This window comes from Triturus cristatus, chromosome 4_1, assembly GCF_964204655.1.
Source record: "Triturus cristatus chromosome 4_1, aTriCri1.1, whole genome shotgun sequence".
NCBI lineage: Eukaryota > Metazoa > Chordata > Amphibia > Caudata > Salamandridae > Triturus > Triturus cristatus.
In genome coordinates, this window is record NC_140585.1 from 1,220,786,066 (window position 1) to 1,220,809,496 (window position 23,431).

A 23,431-nucleotide genomic window follows, 5' to 3' on the forward strand; every position below is an offset into this window, starting at 1 on the left:
GATACGCTGGCACCACATCTCCGATCGATGTTCCTGGAGGCTCACTCGGTGGGCTCCCTCCCGCTGGACCAGCGTCTGGCTACAATCGTGGTTATCCACAAGGAGGGGAGACCTCGGGACCGGGTTACATCCTATCGGCCCATTTCGCTACTGAACGCGGAGCCCAAAATTCTCGCCAAGGTCCTGGCCAATCGGCTGGTCGGCGTGGTGGGCGACCTGGTTCACCAGGATCAGTCCGGCTTTATTCCCCATCGTAACACGGCCCTTAACTTGCGGCGTTTACATGGGGTGCTCGCACGTGTTCAGTACATACGGGAGCCGGCCATTTTGGCGTCCTTGGACGCCACCATGGCGTTTGACACGCTTGAATGGCCATACATCTGGGCGATGCTTGTGAAGTTTGGCTTTGGCGCAGGGTTCATTAGTTGGGTCAAATTGCTGTATTCGGGCCCATTGGCGCAGGTGGTGGTGAACGGTAGAGTATCGGCTCCGTTCGAGCTGGGCCGGGGCACGCGGCAGGGCTGCCCCTTATCGCCGCTCCTTTTTGCGCTTGCCTTGGAGCCCCTGGCGGAGTGGCTGCGGTGGGAACCTTCTATTCGTGGTCTCCGTTGGACCCCCGAGTATGAGGACCGCGTATCCCTATACGCTGATGACATCCTCTTGTACCTAGCTTCCCCACGTAAATCACTGATAGTACTGGTTGATGTTTTGCATTCATTTGGTCGTAACTCCGGCCTTGTCATCAACTGGGCTAAATCGTGCGTGTATGTTCTCTCTGGGGAGGCTCCTATTCTCCCGCGGGGCTGTCCGATCCAGATCGCCCCGCAGGGATTTCGGTACCTGGGTGTCTTCATTACTCTGGACCCGGAGGCCCGGTATGATCGGAACTTGCTTCCCCCCCTCCAGCGCCTGAAGGAAGATGTCACGCGCTGGCGGCGCTTGCCGCTTTCGCCGCTCGGCCGGGCGGCATTGTTTAAGATGATGTCTCTGCCGCGTTTCCTGTACGCTTTGCAGAATACTATGGACCTCGTCCCAGCGCGCTACTTCCGCGAGGTGGAGAGTTTTGCAGCGCCGCCTGTTCTGGGACGGGAGGCCGCGTAGCGCCCTGGCGAAGCTGACGCTCCCATGGTATGACGGAGGGATTGCCCTCCCGGATATCAAACGGTACTATTGGGCCTCCCAGCTGGCGGCGATTAATCACGGCCTGTACGGGCCCGCCTTAAACCCGGCATTCGAAATGGATAAGATGCTACTCCCGGGTGGGGACTATCATCGAGCGCTCTACTCCAGCGCACCCGACGCTCGGCTGACCGGCCCCACGCGTGTCATGGTGCGAGTGTGGCACACGGCTAATGTGGCGATGGGGTGGAAGGACCGTCTGACCCGGGCATCACCATTATACGCATCCGAGCAGTTGGGCTCCCTGTGGACCTCGAAGGGCTTCGAGAAGTGGGACATGATAGGCATCAGCAAAGTGGGGGATCTCTGGACGAGGGGAGGATTTAAAACGTTCGAGATGCTGCAGACGGAATTCCAGTTGCATGACAGGGAGTACTTTCGGTATTTGCAGATCCGTCATGCACTGGGCTCCGTCTTCCCGGACGTTGCATCCATCCCGGAGTATTCCCCCCTGGAGGATAGAGTGCTGGATGGGCACGTTCCGGACAGCACGATCTCACTGATCTACAAAAAACTGATCAATGACCGCTCGGGATTGCTGACTGCCCTTCGTGAGGCTTGGGTTGCCGATGGACTGGAGCTGGACGACGAGGACTGGGCCTCTGCGGTGGCCTCCCCGAAAGAGGTGGCCATACCGGCCCGCCTTCGCTTCGTCCAGCTCAAGATACTCCACAGAGTCTACATGACGGGGCCAAGGCTCCTGCGTATGGGCTATGCTGTGGACGGGTTGTGTAAGCGTGGGTGTGGCGCTTTGGGGACCTTTCTGCATATATTGTGGGAATGCCCGGAGGTGGAGCGATTCTGGCGTGGTGTGCATGAGGTCCTGCGTGTGGTTACGCATGTGGTGCTGCTACCCGAAGCGAGGAGATGCCTGTTGAATGTGTGGGAACCTACCGACTACTCGGCGCCACAGACGTGGTGGGTGACTCTGGGATATATGGTGGCCAAGCGCGATATTGCTCAACTGTGGGGATCCCAGAGGTCCCCGACTGTCTCGGCCTGGAAGGAACATATGGATTGGTGCAGGTTTCGGGAAAAGGTGGTGTATGTGGCGAGAGGTAAGCCTGGGACATGGGTGAAAGTATGGGGCCCCTGGAACGCCTACCGCGGGGGAATCTGTGCTCCGCCATTATTGCCCGATCCGTCGCCTGCCCCATCCCCTTAGCCGACCCATCTTCCTTGTTCCGGGCATTGAGTTTACCCAGCCCTAGTCCTGATCTCTTCCCCTTCTTGATACTCCTATGGACTGGTAGGGTCCCCCTCTCAGGGGAGCACATGCTGCTATTTCTGATTGTGGATTGCCTTGTGGGTTTGTTTTTCTGGTTGTTCTTTCAGTTTAAAATTAAACCGTACAGTGGGGTCCGGATGGTGTGGCTATCAACGCTGCTAACTCCTGTGCATCTTCCTCAGCCGCAACACACGCTCTACAATGTGTATCATATGCTCCTTTTGTCTGCTAGCGGCCGGCCGGAAGGTTGTAGGCCCATCTTTGTATATTTTTTGAGTTTTGTAATAAACGGTTTAAAAAAAAAAAAAAAAAGACTGCCAAAATCTGGACATGCACATAAGCAGTAAAGCTTTGAAGTAAAGGACACTGGGAACTCTTGATGTTCTTTGGTATAGTAGATAGGGATTTTTAGGATGTCTTAGTCACGTTACTTTGCTTTTGGCTGTTAGGTGTTTTTGATTTGTTTCTTTTTTGAAAAAAAAAAGAAAAGGCTTGGAGGAACAGGGTTATATATCAAAGGAAAGTAAGGGAACAAAAGAAAAAAATGGTCTAGAATAAATACAAATATTAGGACAAACATTAAACGCTCATCAAGAATTCATATTCGTATATCATACACAATAAATTCATTATGGGTAAGACTAGAAATATTGAACTGAGACTGGGAAGTCACCCTCTGATCTGTGGTAGGAAGGGAAAACTCCAGTGTCTGGTATACAACAATTTTTGACCAAGAAAGTTAAAATTGTGGTGCTTCTGTGCCTTCTGATAATGATATTAGGAATGCTAGGGTTGTTATGGAGGTTAGAAGAAAACTACCAAGTCGCCAAGTCAGTAACATTAGTCACCACACCACAACCAGAGCATAATTACATAACCCTCACCCCTCATTAGCAAGCACACCGCTTGCATTATGTGAATAATACATTCATTCAGGTTTTACATAATGCCCATCTTGGCTATAATGCTACTGACTGTTGGATATGAAGGCCTGTGGCTTCATGACATCTTCACTCAAAATGAAGGCACCTCTTATTTCCCTACCTTTATCCTACAATGGGTCTGCGGTGCCTGGTGGGAATTGAATTATGAGCCCTATGTCAAATTTACTAACAAGACTGCACAGAGCCAGCTTAGGGATCATTTCTATTATCTATGCTGGCCAAATTCTGTTAGTATCAATGGCACCATGGAGGAGAGGGAGGAATTCACCGGCTATAACAACTCCTCTATGCTATTATCCTTTAATGAGAGAAAGCTGTCCAAGGTGGCTATGATACCCATACCTGGGCATGGCCATAGCGCTCCCGTTGGTGTTCAAGGTGAAGGGCCCCTTGCTGTTGGGAATAATATTTGCTCCTGTACAGTGATATTAAATTGCATTAGTTCCCCATCATTTGTGGCCTATTTTTGTTTGTAGTAACTAGGCTTATGTCTGGCTCCCTAGAGGATGGTCAGGCAGATGCTATATCGCATTTATTCTCTCTCCCACTTACCTTGCACCCTCTGATTATCACTAGACATATCAACTTAATAAATGGGAAGAACAGGTTGACCAGACAGATACCACCCTGCAGCAATTTATGGAGGCAATGAAGGGCCTTTTTGGGGCTCCATGGGCAATAGTGTTCAGGTCCGATGATTGACCAGGGTAGTGGAAGCTGTAATCAATGCGACTGCTGGTGTACTCAGTAACATTACTGTAGAAATGCAAGCAACCCGTCTTGCTTTCCTTCCAAATGGTATTGTTTTAGGCATTCTTTTAGCAGAAAAAGGAGGGGTATGCTGCATAATTGGTAGTTCATGTTGTGTGTATATCCCAGACAACACCCATAATGTAAACTCTGCAATTTAAAAACTTCACAAAACTGCTGCTGACATACATCAGGATACTGTAGATTAGATTTAGTCAGCTTGGTTTAGAGAAGTAAGTCTCTCATGGGGTTCAAAACTATTATTGATAGCCTTGGTTATAGCTGGGATTATTTTAGGGTGCTGTCTATGTGTCAATTGTCTTCCCAAGTGCTGCTCCATGCTCCTTTCAGCCTGTAAGCTCCCTCAAATTTCTTGTTCCACAACAGAATACGCTTATGATGCAAGAAGAAGAAATATGGGATTAATTACATTAGCGTTACTGCTCTCACAGATTAGCCTTCTTACAAAGGCCCATTTGCTTCTTATTTCCCCCCTGCTAACAACCCTATAATGGAGAATATCTGAAAATGAAGTACATTCATGATATGAGGGACCAATCCAAATTATCTACTACTGATAGTATAGGTCAGTGATAGCAGGTAATGACAAAATGTTGAACTTATGATCAAGGACCATTTGAGGAAAAGGTTGTATGATATGAACATGAGTCAAGCCATTTTTTAATCTACCTGACTTTGTACATCGTTGTCTGAGAAGTTTTTCCATGTACGTACTGAATTGTGCATTTTCTTGTTCTCCATGCCCTTGTAAAGTACTGAATGGTTGATCGAATAACTACACCGTTAATCGTTTGTGCTTCTCTAAGATGGAAAACCATTTTTTTCATCCAATTTGTAGTTAGTCAAGCCCTGTGAGTCTCTCTCACATTACTTACCTTGAAAATGTAGTGTGGTTAGCTATTTTTTTGTACGTGTAACTAGAAGGAAATTTCCAATGGACTAGGGGAGGGGAGTGGAGTCTGCACGTAGGCTTGTTCGTAATACAGTATAAATATGAAAGGGTGCGCTCACTGATGAAGAAATAATGCATCATCAAGACAGATAATGATCTCTAAGAAGGAAGCATTGTACCAAGACAGAAAGTACTCCAGTGCTGTAGTTGAAGTCACAGTGCTTAATTTGTAAATAAATAAGTGCATAGGGCCCAAACGTTTCCTCAGAAGCTTGTGGTGAGCGCTATTGAAGGTTGTGGTGGCAAATACCAAAGGTGCATAGTCTTGATTCCATCTCATGCCTCTTTCATCTACCACCAGACACACCCTGCTTCTGTCTCTCACCTTTACAGGGTTTTTTTTATCACTCCATTATCCCTTTTCACTGTTTTTCTATCTTTCTCTTCTTCCTTCTTCCCCCTTTTGTCTTTTTCTCTCTTTTGCTCTGGATCAAAGCCTGATAAGGAAAAATACGAGCCAGTCCCCAAAAATGAGTGCCTGTTGGGGGCAACTGGCAACCATTGGCTCAAATTAAGCACTCGCTGAAGATCCATATTGTATCTGGCTTCTGTAAACAGTAATCGCTTTGCCGACCACTGCTTTTCATTTCTCTGATGGTCAGAAACACTCATCCATTGGGTGATATGAAAGCATTCACAATACTTTTCTACAGCACGTTTGGAATTCTGTTTTTGATTCAATTGCTGGACAAAAGAGAATCCTGCATTCATTAGTACATCTGCATCACCAACTCAGTACAACATTCACTCCTTTGTGATTCTATCACTATTCACAACGCTTGTAATCCTTTTAAGACCTGCCTTGCTTGTGAACTGCTTGCAGCACCTACTTCTTGCATTAACTTTTATCACACACTTCTAGGAAATATTTCCTACTTCTTTAGAACAGATTGAAACAAGTTGTGGGTTGACCCTGGGATTTGTAAACTTGGTACCTGTTCAAAAGATAGTAAGATACTGTGGTATTAAATGTTATACACCCCCTGAAAAAAACAGTTTGAAAGGGTTTCCCAAACAAAAGTTGATAAGATAAATATGTGCTATGATAAATAGAAAGCTTATTGCATATCTAACACAGAAAGAGATACTTTTAACGTCTGTGGCAGAAACATTTAATAGGCTGCATCTGAAATTCACCAACTTCTAGAGACTCAATTCCAGATGCATTTCACAGATCTATAACATACTACCTCCAACGCTTTAAGCACAACTGGCATAATCCATGTGTTTAAAACCGTTGGATCTTGGCTGTTAATAGGCTTTAAACTTAATTTTGGATTCATCCCTTCCTATTTTAGTTCTCTGGTGGTGGGATATCATCTTGAGCCCGTTTTTTTGCGTTTTATACCTTTTGGATTAAATGATTTAATTCTCTACTAAGCAGCAATAGTCAAATTAGACAAGGCATTTTAGCATAGATGTTTTCATTTATCACTGTGCATGAATATATATATATTCATAGCAAATGCTGCATTGTCACTTTGGGGATGATAAAAACCTTCATATTTGTACTATTTAGGTACTGCCCATTGCAGTTTCTATATTCCTTTATTCATATGCATGCTCTTTTCATTATAAATGCACACTAGTGAACATTGTTTAGAGATGGTTTAGTTACAGTGTGATAATTCAGCTTGCTCGAATATATTGTTTAATGTTTATTTCAGTTTAATCTGATTTCTTGATTTATATATGAATTTTTCTAAATAGTAAACAAGGTTTCACAGCAACATAAGTGGGTGAAAGGGCATTATGTCCCTATATTGATTGTTGGGTTGTGTGTGTTACATTCCAACGCGTTCTCTGTCTTATGATGGTATGCTGACTAAGTCGATGTTGCCAGAGGGTCTAGAGAATTCAAATCTCGGGCTGTATTCTGGGGAGATAGCAAAAAATGTATCAGATGTGCCAGAAAAGCAACTGCTATATAAAACAAATTCTTGGTATTGCGTTGCACAAGTTGCAGTTTGAATTTTCCGTTGGCCCTTCAGATTTTGCCCTCAGTGTAAACTTAATTTGCTGCACATACAGATTTGCTAAATCTCGAAAAGTTACAAAGTTCTCTAACCTTTATTCTATTACAAAGTTATAAAACCAGGCCATTTTAAGGGAAACTGGCCTGCACTTTTACAAAGCATTTTTTTGGTTACTTTAAAAAAATGCCTCTGGTAAGCTTTAATGCCAATATATTGTTCACCTTGTAAATATATGTATAATGCTATCTTTCAAATATATTTAAATTAGTGCCTCTTAAAAATCCTGTCTTATAATTCTTATGTCAAAAATGCTTCTAATCAAAATCAGGGCTTCACAACACTCTTATGCATCATCATCATCTGCCATTTGAAAATACATTTTTAATTTCCACGTAAACATGTCCAGTTCATTTCATAATGAGCATTTTTATGTGAATTCACCCTGCAAGAGAAAGTACAACTTAAAGAAAGCAGCAGCTCATAAAATTAAACACAAATGCAACACAAAAACAAAGCTTGAGGTAACATTGCTTCGTATTTTTGTGGGAGCAGGGACAGAAATAATTGAGTTATATATGAATGAAATCCAGGATTTATGGACAGGCCAATGGACATGTGTCTAACAGCAGTCTAGTGGCCTGGTAAGCAAAGAGTGGGCTCCAAGTCCTTTTTGTAAACAAGATTGTCTCGCATGCACTAGCACATGGCTTGACCATGAAATATCTCAAGGTCCATTCTAAATAGGGCAGGCGATTTGATGCCCTTACACTGACTTTGGGGCACCTTCGTCAGTAAACTGACAGGCTGACAACTCCCTTGGCATATACTCAAGATATAAGAGACAGAAAAACACACTTGGCTGTAAATGTTATCATAAAACTAATTATTTGCAATTTCTATGATGTATACTATGTAGAGTATACTAAATTAGCCAAATGAATTAAACAAAAATTTGCTTTAAAAAACCAGACAGGCTGCCCAACTGACAACCGAGTGGCTTGACCAAGGGTTTGGGGGACAAGGTACAACGTCGTGCTTGTGATGGAGCACCCTGTCCACCAACCTCTAAATCAGTCCATTAGTTTAAGTCAATTTAGTTTCTATGAGGACAATCGAATCTAAAGTGGAAGTTAATGATAAGTTAAATTCCAACCATAGATATTCTACATCAGTGGAGGGGTTGGAGTTTTTAAAGTTATAATGAAATTGCAGCAAGTGATTTGTGTCCTGCAGTATTGGGGATCTCTTTGAAATTAATTGATAGGGAAATGCATGAGTAAATGGTCAGTTCAAGGGAGTTTTTCAGTGTGAGTTACTTTGATTGTTTTTGAGTTGGTTATGACATGATCGTGAGTGCTACCTGCTTTGTATGAGAGAATATTTACCAGCTGTGATAGACCTAGTGAAGTCAACCTGTCAAGGGTTTTCTAGCTGGAGAGTGTATCCTCGTATTCAGCCCAAAAACTGAACCCGTCCAGGATCAGGAGCTGAGAGAAAAGGGGTTGGGATAAATAATTTGTTCTTCCTTCTTACAGCCATCTAAAATAATTTGTAGGAGTTTGGGCATGAAGGAGGGTGAGGTGTAATATGAGAGGATACAGCCAAGAAACGTACTGGTTGATCATACATCTTAACAGGTGTATACCTACCATTATTAAAAAAAAAAACACAAAATTGACTATAAACACGAAAAAAACAATTGAGGGAAGCACATCAGTTGCAGAGAGACGAGCTCCAATCTTAACCAAAATCTCAGAGTTTAGCAGACAAGTCACATTCCTCTACACCCAACAAAGCACCATGGAGTACTTGACTAAAGTGAGGGAACAACTCCTGGAGCACTCCACATATAAAGACAGCTTGAAGCTGAATATTTTATTTCTTAAATGCCATCTTTTATTAGACAGTTTCCTTGTACAGAGATAATCCTATGTTGGTAATAACACACAGTGTGCCTTAAGACAAATATACAACAGATATCTTTCGTTTACAGAGATAAAGGTCTAAACACATGAGTTGTTACATTAGTAAATACCTTGCAGAGACAGAATGAACAGACAAGTTAGCAGCTCTAGGGTTACAGTGCAGTAAGAGGTACAGTGTACAGAAGAAAGACATCGACATTTAGGTCATACATGGAGGATTATGTTCAGTAGCAGAGGCCACGGGAAGCCTTGTTGCCGCATGCTTAGAGGAGGCCCCAGTCCCACTTACAAACTACAAGAGAAGGAGAAGGAGAGAAAGGCAAGTCACAAAGAGATACATTATCTATTAGAACCGACAGATTAGACTACGGCATGCCATGTTTTCTCTGTTAAGTTATCCACTAAGGGCTAACTTAATTCATCTAGAGTGAGATGAAGGAATTGCATTTTGTTAAAGACACATGAGCAAATGTCATGCGGACAGAATAAAATATTACTGACCTGTCCATTGAGGAACATGCAAGATGATTAATTCTCCAAATTCAAGTGAGGATTCTGGATTGTTTACTGTAATATTAAATATTGTACACAATGTGTCAAAGTAATAGGAGAGCAAAGACTCTGTTCAGATATCCTCTACTGATAGAGATAAAGGGAAATTACGCTAGAGACAGAGGGTGCTGGCTCAACCAGAGTGAAGGAATGATGATCAGATGGAACATAATTTCCCAATATTGTGGTGAGATGACTTTAATTATATACTGCTCTGCTAATTATCTCAAAATCTTCACCTAACCTGGAGAATTATCCAACCGAGCGAGTTACCCAGTTGGTGAAGCAACTGTACCAAGATCATTGGAAGTAAAAGTTACCTATCTGTAGTTAAAGCTCAACTGCAAATGCCTCCTAATCTCATCCAAAGAACGAATGCTAACCCGATGGCCCATCATCTCCCCCAGAAGAAACTGCCACCAACATGAAGTCCATCCACTCAGGGAGCCCACTGGCCCCATGCCCCCACCACACCAACTCCAGAAGACTGCAACCCATCAGTGCCATGCTCATACCCATTCTGAATGATCAACCTCTTCTATGACCTTCCAAGATGATTGGAAACCCGCAACTGTTGTTTGCTGAAAGAACCCCGTGTGGACCCATCAATGCTCGCCAACTACAGACCGATCTTCCTGCTACCATTCCCAGCCATGGTCTTAAAGAAACTCATCAACAGACACCTCAACGAATACTTCAACGACCACCAACTACTTGACACCACTCAGTCTGGTTTCACACTGAACCACAGCATGAAAACTGCCCTCATCGCATGACATCCACATGACTGTACAGAGACTTGGAAGCCCTGACTCTGATGGACCTCTCCGGAGCATTTGACAGTCTCCCACCCCATTCTCATCCAGCGCACACACAACATTTGAATCAAGGACACACACTACAATGGATCTTCTCCTTCCTGACTAGGAGAACCCAGTCAGTCAGCCTGGCACCGTACACCTCAGATGCCTGTGACCTTATCTCCGGAGTTCTGCAATGATCCTCCCTGAGCCCGACCCTCTTCAACACATATATGATCCCTTTAGCCAGCATAATCTGGTCTCACAATATCGATGTTCTCTCCTATGAAGATCACTGACAAGACCAAAATTGTGGTCTTCGGGAAGAGCACATCGCTGTGGGACTTCACCTGGTGGCCAAAGCTAACACCTGCACCCACCACCCATGTCAAGAACCTCTGGATTATCTCTGAGACCAACCAAAAAATAACCGCCCAAGTCAATGCCGTCAACACCTCATGCTTTCATACCCAAAAGATGGTGAGGATGATTTTGAAATGACTCCCAATCAGCACCCAGAAAACCGTCATGCATGCCCTAGTCCCAAGCAAGCTGGACTATCGTAACACCCTCTGTGCTGGGATCAACAAAATACTCACCAGAAGGCTGTAGACCATACAGAACTCGATGGCCAGAATCACTCGCACCCTCCAATGCTGCACTCACATCATACCACACCTGAAGGAGCTTCACTGGCTTCCCATTCACCAACGAGCACAATTCAGGCTCCTCACCCACACTTTCAAAGCACTACATAACACTGGCCCAGCCTACCGCAATAAAACTTCCAGACATCACCGCTCATCCGGACTCCTACTTTCACAAATTGTATGCATACGGAGCCCAGATCTGGCGGTCGAGTCTTCTTCTACATCACTCCTAAAGCACGGAACAACCTGCTGCTAGACAGAAGCATCTCCTTCTCACTCCTTGAATTCTGAAAGAAGCTGAAGACCTGGCTTTTTTAGTATCCCCCACTAGGTCCTAAGTGTGCTTAGATTAACTCCTGCTCAGTGCCAGAATAGCAGCCTGGGTGACAGCGAGCTCTACAAATCTGCATAACATAACATTGGTACCTTTCACTGGAAAGTAATATGGTTTTATAGACAACCCTGCTACCACAAGATTTCATGCTACTTCCTGACTGAGTGAAATAGGCACTGATTAGCGTTTCAATGATTGTTCAGATTGAGGAAAGAGCCATGTTTCTAGTTTCTTTCAAAACAAAAAGTCATTCCTGCCTTTCCTGAGGCTTTTGGTAAGTAAGTTCCAGAGTATGCTTGAAGCTGACCACAGAAAGTATGCCTCAAAGGCCAAGTCAGTGCCACCCTGCCCCATTAATACACATAAGTGCAGAAACATATGGTCCACACTTTGAAATAAGGTACATGTCAATCCTCTAAAGGTTGAGAAATTTAGAGAGAAGCAGAATCTAGGTGGAGCCCAGTATTCCAGGGGTGTTGTGCACCATGCAGGAGTTCCAATTTAGACTGGACTGACCACTGTTTAAAGTTGGCCAGTGAGTAACTGGGACTGTTGAAAGATAAAGTATTAATAAGATGAGCGTGGCAATGCCAAACCAAACCAGGCCAATCTGCAGTTAGAACTGAAGCTTGTATGTTTCACTAAACACTAGGAGAGGAAGTTTTTGCCCTGCAGGGACTGCGATGATCCTGATAAGATGTGTGGATTGAAGTGAAATTCAATTTGAGGTAACATATTGTCTTATGTTGAAAAGCAGAGGTGGTGATATGAAGGATATGACAGTGTAGGGAAAATAAGCCTGTTTATGAATTGGTTTTATTATCTGCAAGATCAGTAACAGGGGGTACTACTTGCATGTTTGCTTATCAAGCATACTATGATATAAATACGCTTGAAAGCGAGGAAAACAGAAAGAAAATGGTCTCTAGAAATAAATGCTGTAGAACCCTATGGTTTCCCCATCACAAGGAATGACAGTGAGGAGGAGTTCCAAAAGGAGGAATCTTATGTTCAATAATCCTTGTACTCTGTACTGAACGTTAGTTGGAAAGCATGTTAGTTGGGTGTAGAGGAAGGTCAAGATAACCCCTTCTGTGCTACCTTGTGCATACAGATAAACTGGTGTGACCTAATGAGACATGGCATGATACCCGTAAAAGTGTATTCTGCTTATCCAGGTACAGATCTGTCACTGAAATATGTTAATGAAATGGAACTTTTATAAATGTATTGCGTAATCATGCTCATTTTAGGTAGAATTGCATTGTGTGAGAAACTGAATGCTTTAATACTTGAAGGGAGCTACTCTCCTGACCAGGTTTACCCAACACCTTTGTAACAGGGGTGAGGGTGATTTAATGGTAGCACAGAAAAATTACAAGAGGTTAAACAAGAAAGCGATGTTGCAAAGTATTCAGGCTCAAAGGCTCACTAAGCGTTAATGCATCAGACCCTTTTCTTCTTCCTAGAAAGGTCCTAAGTGTGACCAGTGCTAGCTGTCCTATTAGCAATTACTTATCAATAGTTAGTGAACAAAGAAGGTACAAATGGGGGTACTGCTTATGTACTATTATTCGATAATTAGCAGGGAAACACTGCTGAAGGTCTTAAAACCCAATTAACTTGACTGATGGTTTAGAACATGTTGGCAAAAGATGCACCTGTAAGTTGGGATTGAGGCACTTGTGTTTTCAGGAAGATGTAAGGGTCCTTCATTAATTTAATGTATTGGTTTGGGAGACACAACTTGAGTGCTGCTAACCCTTAGCCAAAGTGATGCAAATGCAAGTCTATGTTTAGGGGATGATACATAATTTAGTGCAGGTCTTGAAGGGGCTCTGTTGAAACCTTAGTTTCATGTTTGAGTTATTGATAAGTTCTTGAGAAAAAACAACATACTCCTTTCTTGCCTCCATTGTTCTCTACCAATGAGCACCACGGATTACTTAAGTGATCTGGAATCCCAACAACTCGACATCATCCTTCTCATATCTTTCGAAAACCAAGTATGCCAGAGCATCCCAGGGTCTCAATGGTGGAAAGGGGAAGCAGTATTTTTACAATGAGTATAGATATCTCTAATGATAGATTTGGCATTATCAGTTGTGTAACTGACAAGGCTGTCAGCATTTACTTTTATTTTCGTGTGGTTGTTAATTAGGATGCAAGTGGCCTCAATAATAAGAATGTTGCAGGTGTCATTGTCATTGTAATTACTGTAACTTAAAAAGGTCTGAAGTATAAGGAGACCGTTGTCGATTTTCTTGATGACAGTAAGTCGTCAATGAGATCTCAATGATAGGATCATTTTTGATGATCTTAATTGTGAAGAGGTCATCACTTTATCTACTGATAATGTAAAAAAATTGACAGACTTCAGCATCTTGATTGCTATTGATGAAGAAGGCCTCAAAGAAAAAGACTGAGGCTTCATCACTGGACTCTCAAAAAAGGCCATTGAATGTGCTAAGGTAGCAAAATGATCAGGATGAAATTAAGATACTTACCGGTAACTGGAGAACTGCAGTTACAGGTAAGTAACAACTGCAGTTCTCCAGTATCGGTATCTTTCATAGATTCAGATGTTTGAATCATTCCCCAATGTCAAAGTGGGAGCCCCACAGTACCATAGTAAAGCAGTATGTATCTGTATTATACGCTATAATGGCATCGCAAAGCCAGTTAAATAGCCTGGTTATGTCCTTTTTTAAAAAGGACCAAACTTGAACTATAACCAATCAGGCGACAGCACCCTCTAGAGCACTCTCAACAAAGGCTGAGCCCCTCAGATATTCGAGCACAAGTGGGAATAAATAATCCCGATCTATGAAGGGAGCCTCTAAGGGTAGGAGGGTGGGCTGCATGTGAATCTATGAAAGATACCAATACTGAAGAACTGCAGTTACAGTTGAGTAACTGGGGGCCAGATGTAGGAAGCCAAATAGCAAACGCAAACGCTGAAATTCTTCAGCGTTTGCGATCGCTATTTGGCTGCTTGCAATGTAGGTAAGTTTAAACCTACCCGCAAAATAAGGAATCACAAAATTGCGATTCCTTATTTTGCGGAAGCATTTAGAGAATCGCAATTTGTGATTCCCTAAATGCTATGCTGGGAGGCATCGCAAATTGCGATTTTGCCTTAAGGAATCGCAAAATCGCACCAACTTCAAGTTGCTGGTATTTTGCGATGTTATTTTAAAAAGCACTTTTTGGCTTTTTACAAAGTGCCATGTGGCACACATACATGCCCTAAGGGCATGTATGCGCACCACATGTGCACACATGCACATTTCAGGGGTGCAACAGGGAGTCCTTTTGGAACCCTTGCACCCTTGAAATTGCGCCTGCAATTTGCGAGTGCCTCTTGGTGACTCGCAAATTGCGGGCGCAAATCCTATTCATTCCTATGGGCCTCGTGGCCCATAGGAATGAATGGAATGGGATTTCTTGATTGCGAATCTCAATTTGCGATTCGCAATTAAGGAATAATAAGGAATCGCAAATATTTTTGCCATCCCTACCTACATTCAATTTTGCGAGCCCTTAATAGCGATTCTGTAAAAATCGCTATTAAGGACTCGCAAAACTGAATTTACCTACATCTGGCCCTTAGTTTCTTCTTCTGTATTGGATCTTTCATAGATTCACATGCTTGAATCAGAATAGCAAGCAGTTTTTTGTAGGTAAATAAATATAGTATTAGAAGTACTCTTGAGGATGGTGGGTAACAGTCTAACACATATTTATTTATATAACGTGGATGCATAATTTTGCGTAAATAGTCTATGTATGAAAAGACAAATATTAGGACGTATGCAATGCTATCATATACCTCAGTAAAGACACATTAACATCACCTACAGTAACAAGGCTCACCTCATTGAAACAGATGACGTAAAACCGCCTGTCCTACGGCAGCATCACTTTTCTGTGCCTATTCTGGGCAGTAGTGCTGCATAAACATATGGGTGTTCTTCCACGTTGCAGCATGACATATCTTCTCCAGCGGAACGCCTGCAAACAGAGCAGCGATGGTGGACACTGCCCTTGTTGAGAGCGTCTTTGTCCTTGTTGAGAGTGGATTGCCAGCCATGGTGTGGCAAAACTGTATCACGGCAGAAATCTATCTTGCAATTACTGCTTTCATGACTGTCATACCTTGACATGAAAGTCCATAAGAGACCAACCGCTGATCAGTTTTTCGGAGTTGTTTGGTACAATAGTGATAGCATTTAAGAAAGCGTTTAATGTCCAAGGTGTGGAAAGACCTTTTAGCTGGAGATACAGGATTTGGGAAAAAAGTACGAAGATGAAATTGCGATGACACCTTGGAGATGAACCCTAGGTTTGAGAAGCACATAATTGTCAGTGAAATGCAAGAACAGTTACTGTGCTGTGAAAGCCGGAATTTCGCTGACTCTTCTAATTGACGCGAGAGACAACAGAAAAATGACTTTCACAATGGAAATTTCAGATGTGCCCAGTGAATGGGCTTGAATGGAGGCTTCATAAGCCTAGAAACAACCACATTGAGATGCCTTTCTGGGGGAGGAGCTTGTACTGCGGGAAAAGCTCTGAACAACCCCTTCATGAATTGTTTGACTATTCTTGTGGAACAGAGAGAGAATGTGAGGAGCGTCTGTACCTTGAAATTGCGGCTAAGTGAACCTTCAGAGACACATGTATCAATCCTGGTCTGGCTAGCAACAGTAGGTAGGGTAGCATCTGTTTAGGCGATACTTGCAATAGATGCTGGTTAGAGTGTTGACACCATGAACAGAATCACTTCCATTTTAATTTATATATCTTGTTTGTAGCTTCCGCTCTTGCCTTTGATAAAATCTCCCTACAATCCTGAGGGATGTCTAACTCTCGGAACTTGGTGAATTTAGGTGCCATGTATAGTGTAGAATCTGGCCGTGGTTCCTCGTCAAGGGTGTTTGAATCTTTGGAAGGAGGGTGGGATTGGACTCTGACAGCAGCAGGAGCTCCAAAAACCAATGCTGCCTGGACCATCTGGGAGCTATTAGAATGAAGCAACAGTGCTTCATTTTCATCTTGTTGAGAATCCTCGATATGAGAGGGAAAGGGGGAAAGTGTATGCACAAATCCCGGATCATCTCATTGAAAGGGCATTCCTCCATGACCCTGGGAGCGGGTATCAACTGGCATTTGGCATTCTTGTCTGTCGCAAAGAGAGTGAGAATATTGTGTCCAGCTTCAACTGATCCAGTTCTCACTTGTGGCAACTGACTATGGTTGTGCTGAGAGTGCCCGCTAGGATGTTGTTCACTCCTGACACATGTTTGGCTTTCAGAGATATTTTGTGAGTTGTGTGCCAATTCCAAAGGTCTTGGGCATCCTGAGATAGAGTTAGCGACCTTGTACCCCCCATTGTTTTTTTATGTAATACATGCTGGTTGTATTGTCTGAACAGGCCAATACGGAGGCTCCTGCTATTCGTGGCAGAAAAGCTTGTAGAGTGAGCAATATCGCTTTCATCTCCAGTCAATTGATGTGCATTGACTTCTGCAGTGTTGACCACTTCCCTTGGATTGCAGGTCTTGCAAGTGGTGATGACAAAGTCTGGTTCTGGAGTCAAGAATGTGAGGCCTTGTGACAGATAAGATATTTGACACCACCATGCTAACATGTCTTCGAAGGAGCATTACGATTGGATCCATTGCCTTTGAAGCACCTCTTGCAGTGATCTCATCTTCAGTCATGCTAGTGAGACCAGGTTTATTGTGGAAGAGATCATGCCCAGTAACCACTTAAACAGCCACACTGAAACTGACTTACTGTTGAAATATTTAGAGCTAAGTTTGTCAACCTTCACTGCCTGTCTTGCGATAGATAGGCTTTGTTTTTGATTGTATCCTGGTTGGCTCCCCAAAACATTATTGTTTGACTTGGGATAGTTGAGGATGTTGTATAATTCAATGTAAGGCCCAGTCGGTGAAGCAGTTAGAGGCAAGCTTTGGTAGCTTAGGCAGTTTGCTGCGGTATTGAGGCTTTTAACACTTCAAGTATAAGAAGGTAAGCCCCTTGCTAGATACTTCAAGGTCTGGGTACGTTGAGGTTTTAACAGCCAGTTGTCTGGGTAGGGGAATACCTGATGACCTTGTTTCCTGAGTGTGGCTGCTACAGGGGTGAGACATTTGGTAAATATCCAAGGAGCTGACTTGAGGCTGAATGGGAGGACTCCGAACTTGTAATGGGTATCGGCCATGGTGAAGTGGAATTATCTGCGATGCTTGGGATGTATGGGAATGTAGAAAACGCATCTTGCAAATCTAAAGAGGTCATGTAATCTCCATTGTTTAGCAGGTGCAGTATGTCAGAGATAGTAATCATATGGAAAGATTGGTTGTATAGGAATTTGCTTAGTTTCCTGAGGTCTAGGATGGGTCTCAATTCCCCTGTTTTCTTTCATATAAGGAAAAAAATGGGAGTAGAATCCAAAACCCTTCTGAGAACAAGGAACCTTTTCTATTGCACCCTTGGCTAGCCTTATTAGGGCTTCTTTCCTCAGTAAGTGAATACGAGGTGAGTGCATCCCTTTTGGAGGGTTGTTTGGTGGTCTCATTACAAACTCCAGGGTATGTCCATAGTTTACTAAATCTAATACCCATTGGTGCAATGTTATGTCTTTCCATTGAGGGAGGTAGTTGGAGATATTCACACCCACATGGAGGGTTAGATTGGATGTAGGCGGTACCTGACATTGTTGATAATCCCCTCTGTAGGCAGAGAAACCTCTTCATCTAGCCCCCGAAAGGGCAACTTCTAAAATTAAGGGGTGCCTAGAGATCTAACGGTGTCAGTGTCCATCTTTATCGCCAGTAATGCATCATCTATATGTTTCCGAACAAAATTGCTCTGTCGTGGGCCATGTCCAAGACTTTTGATTGGACCTTTGGTCTAAAGGACATAGCTTTAAGCCATCTCTGGCATCTCAAGACCGCTGCTCCGGCTAATTGGCGGAAACCTGTGGAGGTGATGTCCATCACGAAATATTTAATCTCCAAGGAGGTGTTCTCATCCTCCTGAAGGATCTTCTTTCCTTCTGCCTTTTGGTAAATCAGGCACCAAGTCGACTAGGCTGCGGTCATCGGACAACATTTTTCTGTCATAGCGACCCAGGAACGCTAGAAGGTTGAATCTCGAACGGTGATGGCAGACATGAGGGTGAATCTTTTCCCTATGTTGTCCAAGTGCCTGTCTTCTTTGTCCAGTTGTGCAGAGATGGGAGCAGAAGGGTCTTTGGAACGTCTTTGCACTGATTGAGAGGTAACTGAGTCAGGTTTGGGATGACCCGTTATCTTAGTTCCTTTTTCCCAGACATTGTCAATGATGGGGATGGCCCTCACCAACTTCCTTGCTTGCTCCTTGAAATCATAAAGAAAACTGTCTAACTGATTAACAGACATTGGGAGATAAAATCGTGTTGCAGCCCGGTCCATCAAGTTATGAAAGCCCCCGATGTCCTCTGGGGGGGGGGATGGGGTGGAGTATGAAGGATGTGGTGGTGGATGTGATGGAGTAGGGACAAGTTAGTCATCCCACTATTCCTGTGGATGTTGGGGTTCAGGGATTTCTCCTTTCTCCCTTTCATCTTCTGAAGATGATTGATCGTCTCTTGGTGGCATCGCTATGTTGGAGGCAGGTGTCATTCAGGGTGTGAAATGTATATGTATATGAATATGTATTGGTGTAGCAGGGGAGGCAGGCTGAAGTGGTGATAATGGCTGCTCCTGTGGGGGGTCAAGAAATCTTTTTTTATAATCCTGCAGCATGGCCTGCAGATCCTGGTCTAGCGACACAGGCATTTCCACTTCATCATACCTGGGCAGAGAATCAGGATCGTAGTGGTAATGTTTATAATGCCTCTTGGCAGGGGCATAATATTGATGATAGTAATGCTCTTCCTCATTTTCTTCCCCCTGGTATTTTACCTGGAGCTCTGATGGGCTGTGCGCTGCCCCAAAAGGTTTGTCATTGTCTGACTCTTCCAAGTCCAACAAGTGACTTTGTGGAAAATTGAAATCATGCTTGGGGATGTCACTTCAGGCCTTAAAGTTGTTTTGTTATTTTGGTGATTTTTATCATGGCTGATGGTCCCATCTACGATGTAAATGTGAATTTAGATGTCGCGAGTAGGAACTCCTTCGTCGATGGTGTAATCGACGGTGTGTCGCCATCTACTGTGTCACTGTAGACAGTGTCTTCGTCAATGTTGCTGCTGTTGACGGTGTCTTTGCCGAGGACGAGACAGGGGTGATCATCATTGTGGATACCAGCGTATGTTTTTAAAAGGACCCTCACCGGAGCTCTTATTCTCATCCTTCCAATAAGAGCTACGCTAAACAACAGCGTTGAGCCCACCCATACACAATAGATGTAGTGGGTGAGGACCAGAGGATGAAGCATGTCACTGGTGGTACTAGCAGGTGAGGTTCCTTTTAAAAATATTAAATAGATTTTTTTGTCATTGTCCGACTTCTAGTTAGTTCTGAAATGAGGTGTGAGCAGCGTAGATGCAAGAGTTCTCTCCCCTATGGTATTGGTCATTTGACATTGAAAGCTCAGAGTGCTCTCTTTTTTGCTTCTGACTCCCTCTTCTTGTTTCTGGGACTGCCTCAAACTGGACAAGAATTGGAAGTCCTCAACGAACTAGATTCTATCTTTGACACACAATCCACAGATCCCAGACATGTATGACCCTGGGCCTTTCCTACAAACATTAATTTTCCCTACACTCATTGAAAGGGAAATAAATGGTCCAGCTCTCTGTGCGGCAAACAAATGATTAACTCACTTTGGGATATAACAAGGCCTCTGATTGTGGGCCCTGGCTATATTAGATCTGGGGCCTGTTGGGAATGGAGAGACTTTATCGTTGGAACTCAACTGCACAAGTTAGGAGGATGTATAGGCCCAATTTACTTCTTTCCTTTCTAATGAATTCCATGAGCTCTCATACCCCAGATAATGTAGGATCCTGCACCTCTCCTTCCAGATCAAATAATCACTAACGCCAATCTCATACATAGTTACCACTGCCATATCGCTTGGGGGAATAACACAAATTCAGCTATACATGTAACACTGACCTGCTCTATTGAAAGAACAGATTAGCATTCCTGCTATTCTGAGATGGTGGGGGAAGGAAGATATTATTATCTGTTTCATTATACAACCTTTCCTCGCCGGCCACAGGATGCCGACATGTGCATGTGTTATTCATCAAAATTCAATAAACATAAGATTTTTGTGTTATTCATTTACTGTGGGTTCCTAGCCAGAACACGGAGAATATTAAAGTGAACAGATAAAAGATATATTGCTGGGGAAAGATTTATGTGACAGTCATCAAGTGCTGCACATCATGGCTGGGGCAGCACAAGCTTGTATCTCACAAATACCATATACAGCACAGCCAGGAACATTTCACGATTACCTCACCCAGAGAATATGTGGAACAATTGGAACAACAGACCAGCAGTGAAGACTTCACTAAGACATATTTAATAAATACTATACATGCAGCCCAAGGTCAATTTCCCATCATGCAACAGAGCTAGAAAGAGAAAGCTGCACTGGCAGTGCCTACCTACTCAACGCAAAGGGGATCCTACAGCACAGAAAAGGTAGTGCCAGATAGCAAGTCAAAAATATTTGTATTCAAATAAAAACAACCAATTGAACATATACATAAGCAATGCATCAAATATTAATAACCACTGCTATACAGGAAGGGTAGTGCATGATTCTTGCACTCCTTTAGAGCAGTGATGATGCAGCCATTAAAAAAGCAAAATGTATTTGAAGCTTGGTTGTCAGAGAGACAGCAGTGGTTTAGTTTCCATCCCCATGAAATACACATTTTTTTAAACAAGATGCCAGCAAAACAGTGATAATGTTTTAGGAAAAGAAATCTCTTACCAATAGGAACACCACTAGGTCGACCCACTCATTTCATACGACCCCTCTTGCACAGCCAGTACTTTTTGACTTAGTGACACTACCTATTTTGAGGCATTTAAATCATATGTGTTCAAGGAAGTAAATATGCAGGTATCGGTCTGATGAAGCACAAAGCCACCTTCTTTGTGCATCTCATAGACTATAATATCATATGCTCTCGTCTCCCCAAAAACTCATTGCCTGACTCCATTGACTGCAGCGCCAGACACCTAGGCAATGCTTTAACCAATGCAAAAAGTATAACATCAAACTTGATCATTAAAGACACTCAACTAGCTCCCTTGTGACACCAGGATAAAATTTAGGGGCAGATCTACAAGGAAGTGCCGCAGCATGACAACGCAAGCTCTTTGGCTGCGTCACGCTGCAGCACTTCCGAAGCACAGGAATGCGACATATTTACAAGGATATGTTGCATTTCTGTGCTCCCCCTGCGCTGGCGCACAAACTGCAGCCATGCGCCGGCGCAGACACCCTTGCACCATGGTGCAAGGATGCCTGCGGCATGGGGAGATTGTTTATGTGCAGGAAGTGGCACCTTCCTGCACAAAAACAATCACTACAGGCATTTTCCTCTTACAATGCGTGCTGTAGAATGCAGCACGCTTTGAAAGAGGAAAAAACGAGGAGAAATGTAAACATTTCTTCTCGTTGATCCTCCCTACGCCTCCCCTGGGGTGGCGTAGCATTGACACGCATTTCCAGATTTACGATTACTCGTAAATCTGGAAATGTGTCTTCTTCCATGGGTGCTGCGTGTGAAGGGGCCATATTTACAAGGAGAGGAAAAGTCACGCAGGGTGGCTTTTCTTCTCCTTGTAAATATGGAGAAGTGAAATGTGCCTCCAGTACATCTTAAAAAGTGTCGTACTGGTGGCGCAGGGGGCACATAAATCTGCCCCTTATGGCTTTGCACACCTTCCTCAAAGCATACTGGAGCACAGGCCTAGTATACCGCCAGAAACTGTACTACTCGCCTCCACAGGTTCTTCACTCAATGTCCATCTACTGGATCAATCTATGATCATTCAGGAGATAAAACAAGGAGAAGGATCATTAGTCCTATAAGGACCTATGCTCTGGAACGCCCTTAGCTTGAACCTTAGACCCAAAACCAATCATTTTTGGTTCAGAAAACATTTAGCTGAACTTTTCAAACTTGCATTCAACGGAGCTCAACACAGAACACGGGCAGCAATTGAATAATGTTAGACACTGTTAAGTGTCCAGTCGTCTGAATACTACCCCCTCCTTCATACTGTTTACCTGGTCTCCCTTCTGTCAAGCAGTGTGAAGAAGCAGAAAGGAGACACATAGCGCTTATAAAGATAAAAAAATAACACACTTCCTGTAACAATAATCAATCCTGCTCTTTTCTATCTGGACAACAGGTTTACCAGTACATTTAATTGAATATACAAATGAACTGAACACTGTTCTAGTGCCTCTGAATGTTTTCAGCGCACCTTTTGCTCACACGTTTTCCCTAGTTGGTATTAAGGTTGATTTGAGGTTACCTGTAAGTGCAGAGAAAAGGGAGGTCTTCGGATGTTGTGTTATTAGCTGGCAGCCGCCTCTTGGTGGAGGGGAAAAATCTTTGATTGTTCATCAGCCTCACAGCTGCAGGGTAAGTCGCTTCTACAGATTAGTGAGAAAAAGATAAAGTGGACCTCAGTGAGCAGCTGTGCTTTGTATTAGAGATTTCTGGCTGAACTCTACTGAGTGCTTGGCAGAACTTTACATGATGACTGACTGATAACATGTGCGTAAATAAATGCTAAAATAGTAGTACCCAACACAAGATACATGCAAACAATCAGGGAACACGATTCAAAACACAACAAGGAACTGCATTAGACCTTTCAAAGCTGCAGACACATACAACTGAGAAGTCATGTCTTGTGTATAATCGTATTCGCTGCACCAAAGGGATATCAGATGAAACTGATGAACGACCGTTCTTGCATGGGTATTCAAATATTCAACCAATGCTGGCATTCCATATGATACCTAGGCCCTCCACGGTTTAGAAGATAAATGTTGACTGTGGAACTAGGACTTCTGACTTATAATCATAGTGTTAAATTCAGATGCACGAGGAAATCAAACCTGAGCTGCTGAATAAGTATT

The 23,431-nt window shown here is 43.4% G+C and overlaps 1 protein-coding gene across 1 annotated transcript in view; it reads right to left on the reverse strand.

The window, feature by feature from the left end:
- Window positions 1-8,932: 8,932 nt before the first annotated feature.
- The window catches only part of KIF5A (kinesin family member 5A), an 800,696-nt gene continuing 786,197 nt past the window's right edge, over window positions 8,933-23,431 (reverse strand). Inside the window, exons 28-29 of the mRNA XM_085654600.1 lie at window positions 22,819-22,939; window positions 8,933-9,267 (exon numbers count right to left, since the gene is read on the reverse strand). Coding sequence (XP_085510726.1) covers window positions 22,861-22,939 — 79 coding nt within the window. The 3' untranslated portion in view covers window positions 8,933-9,267; window positions 22,819-22,860. The remainder of the gene's footprint in view (window positions 9,268-22,818; window positions 22,940-23,431) is intronic.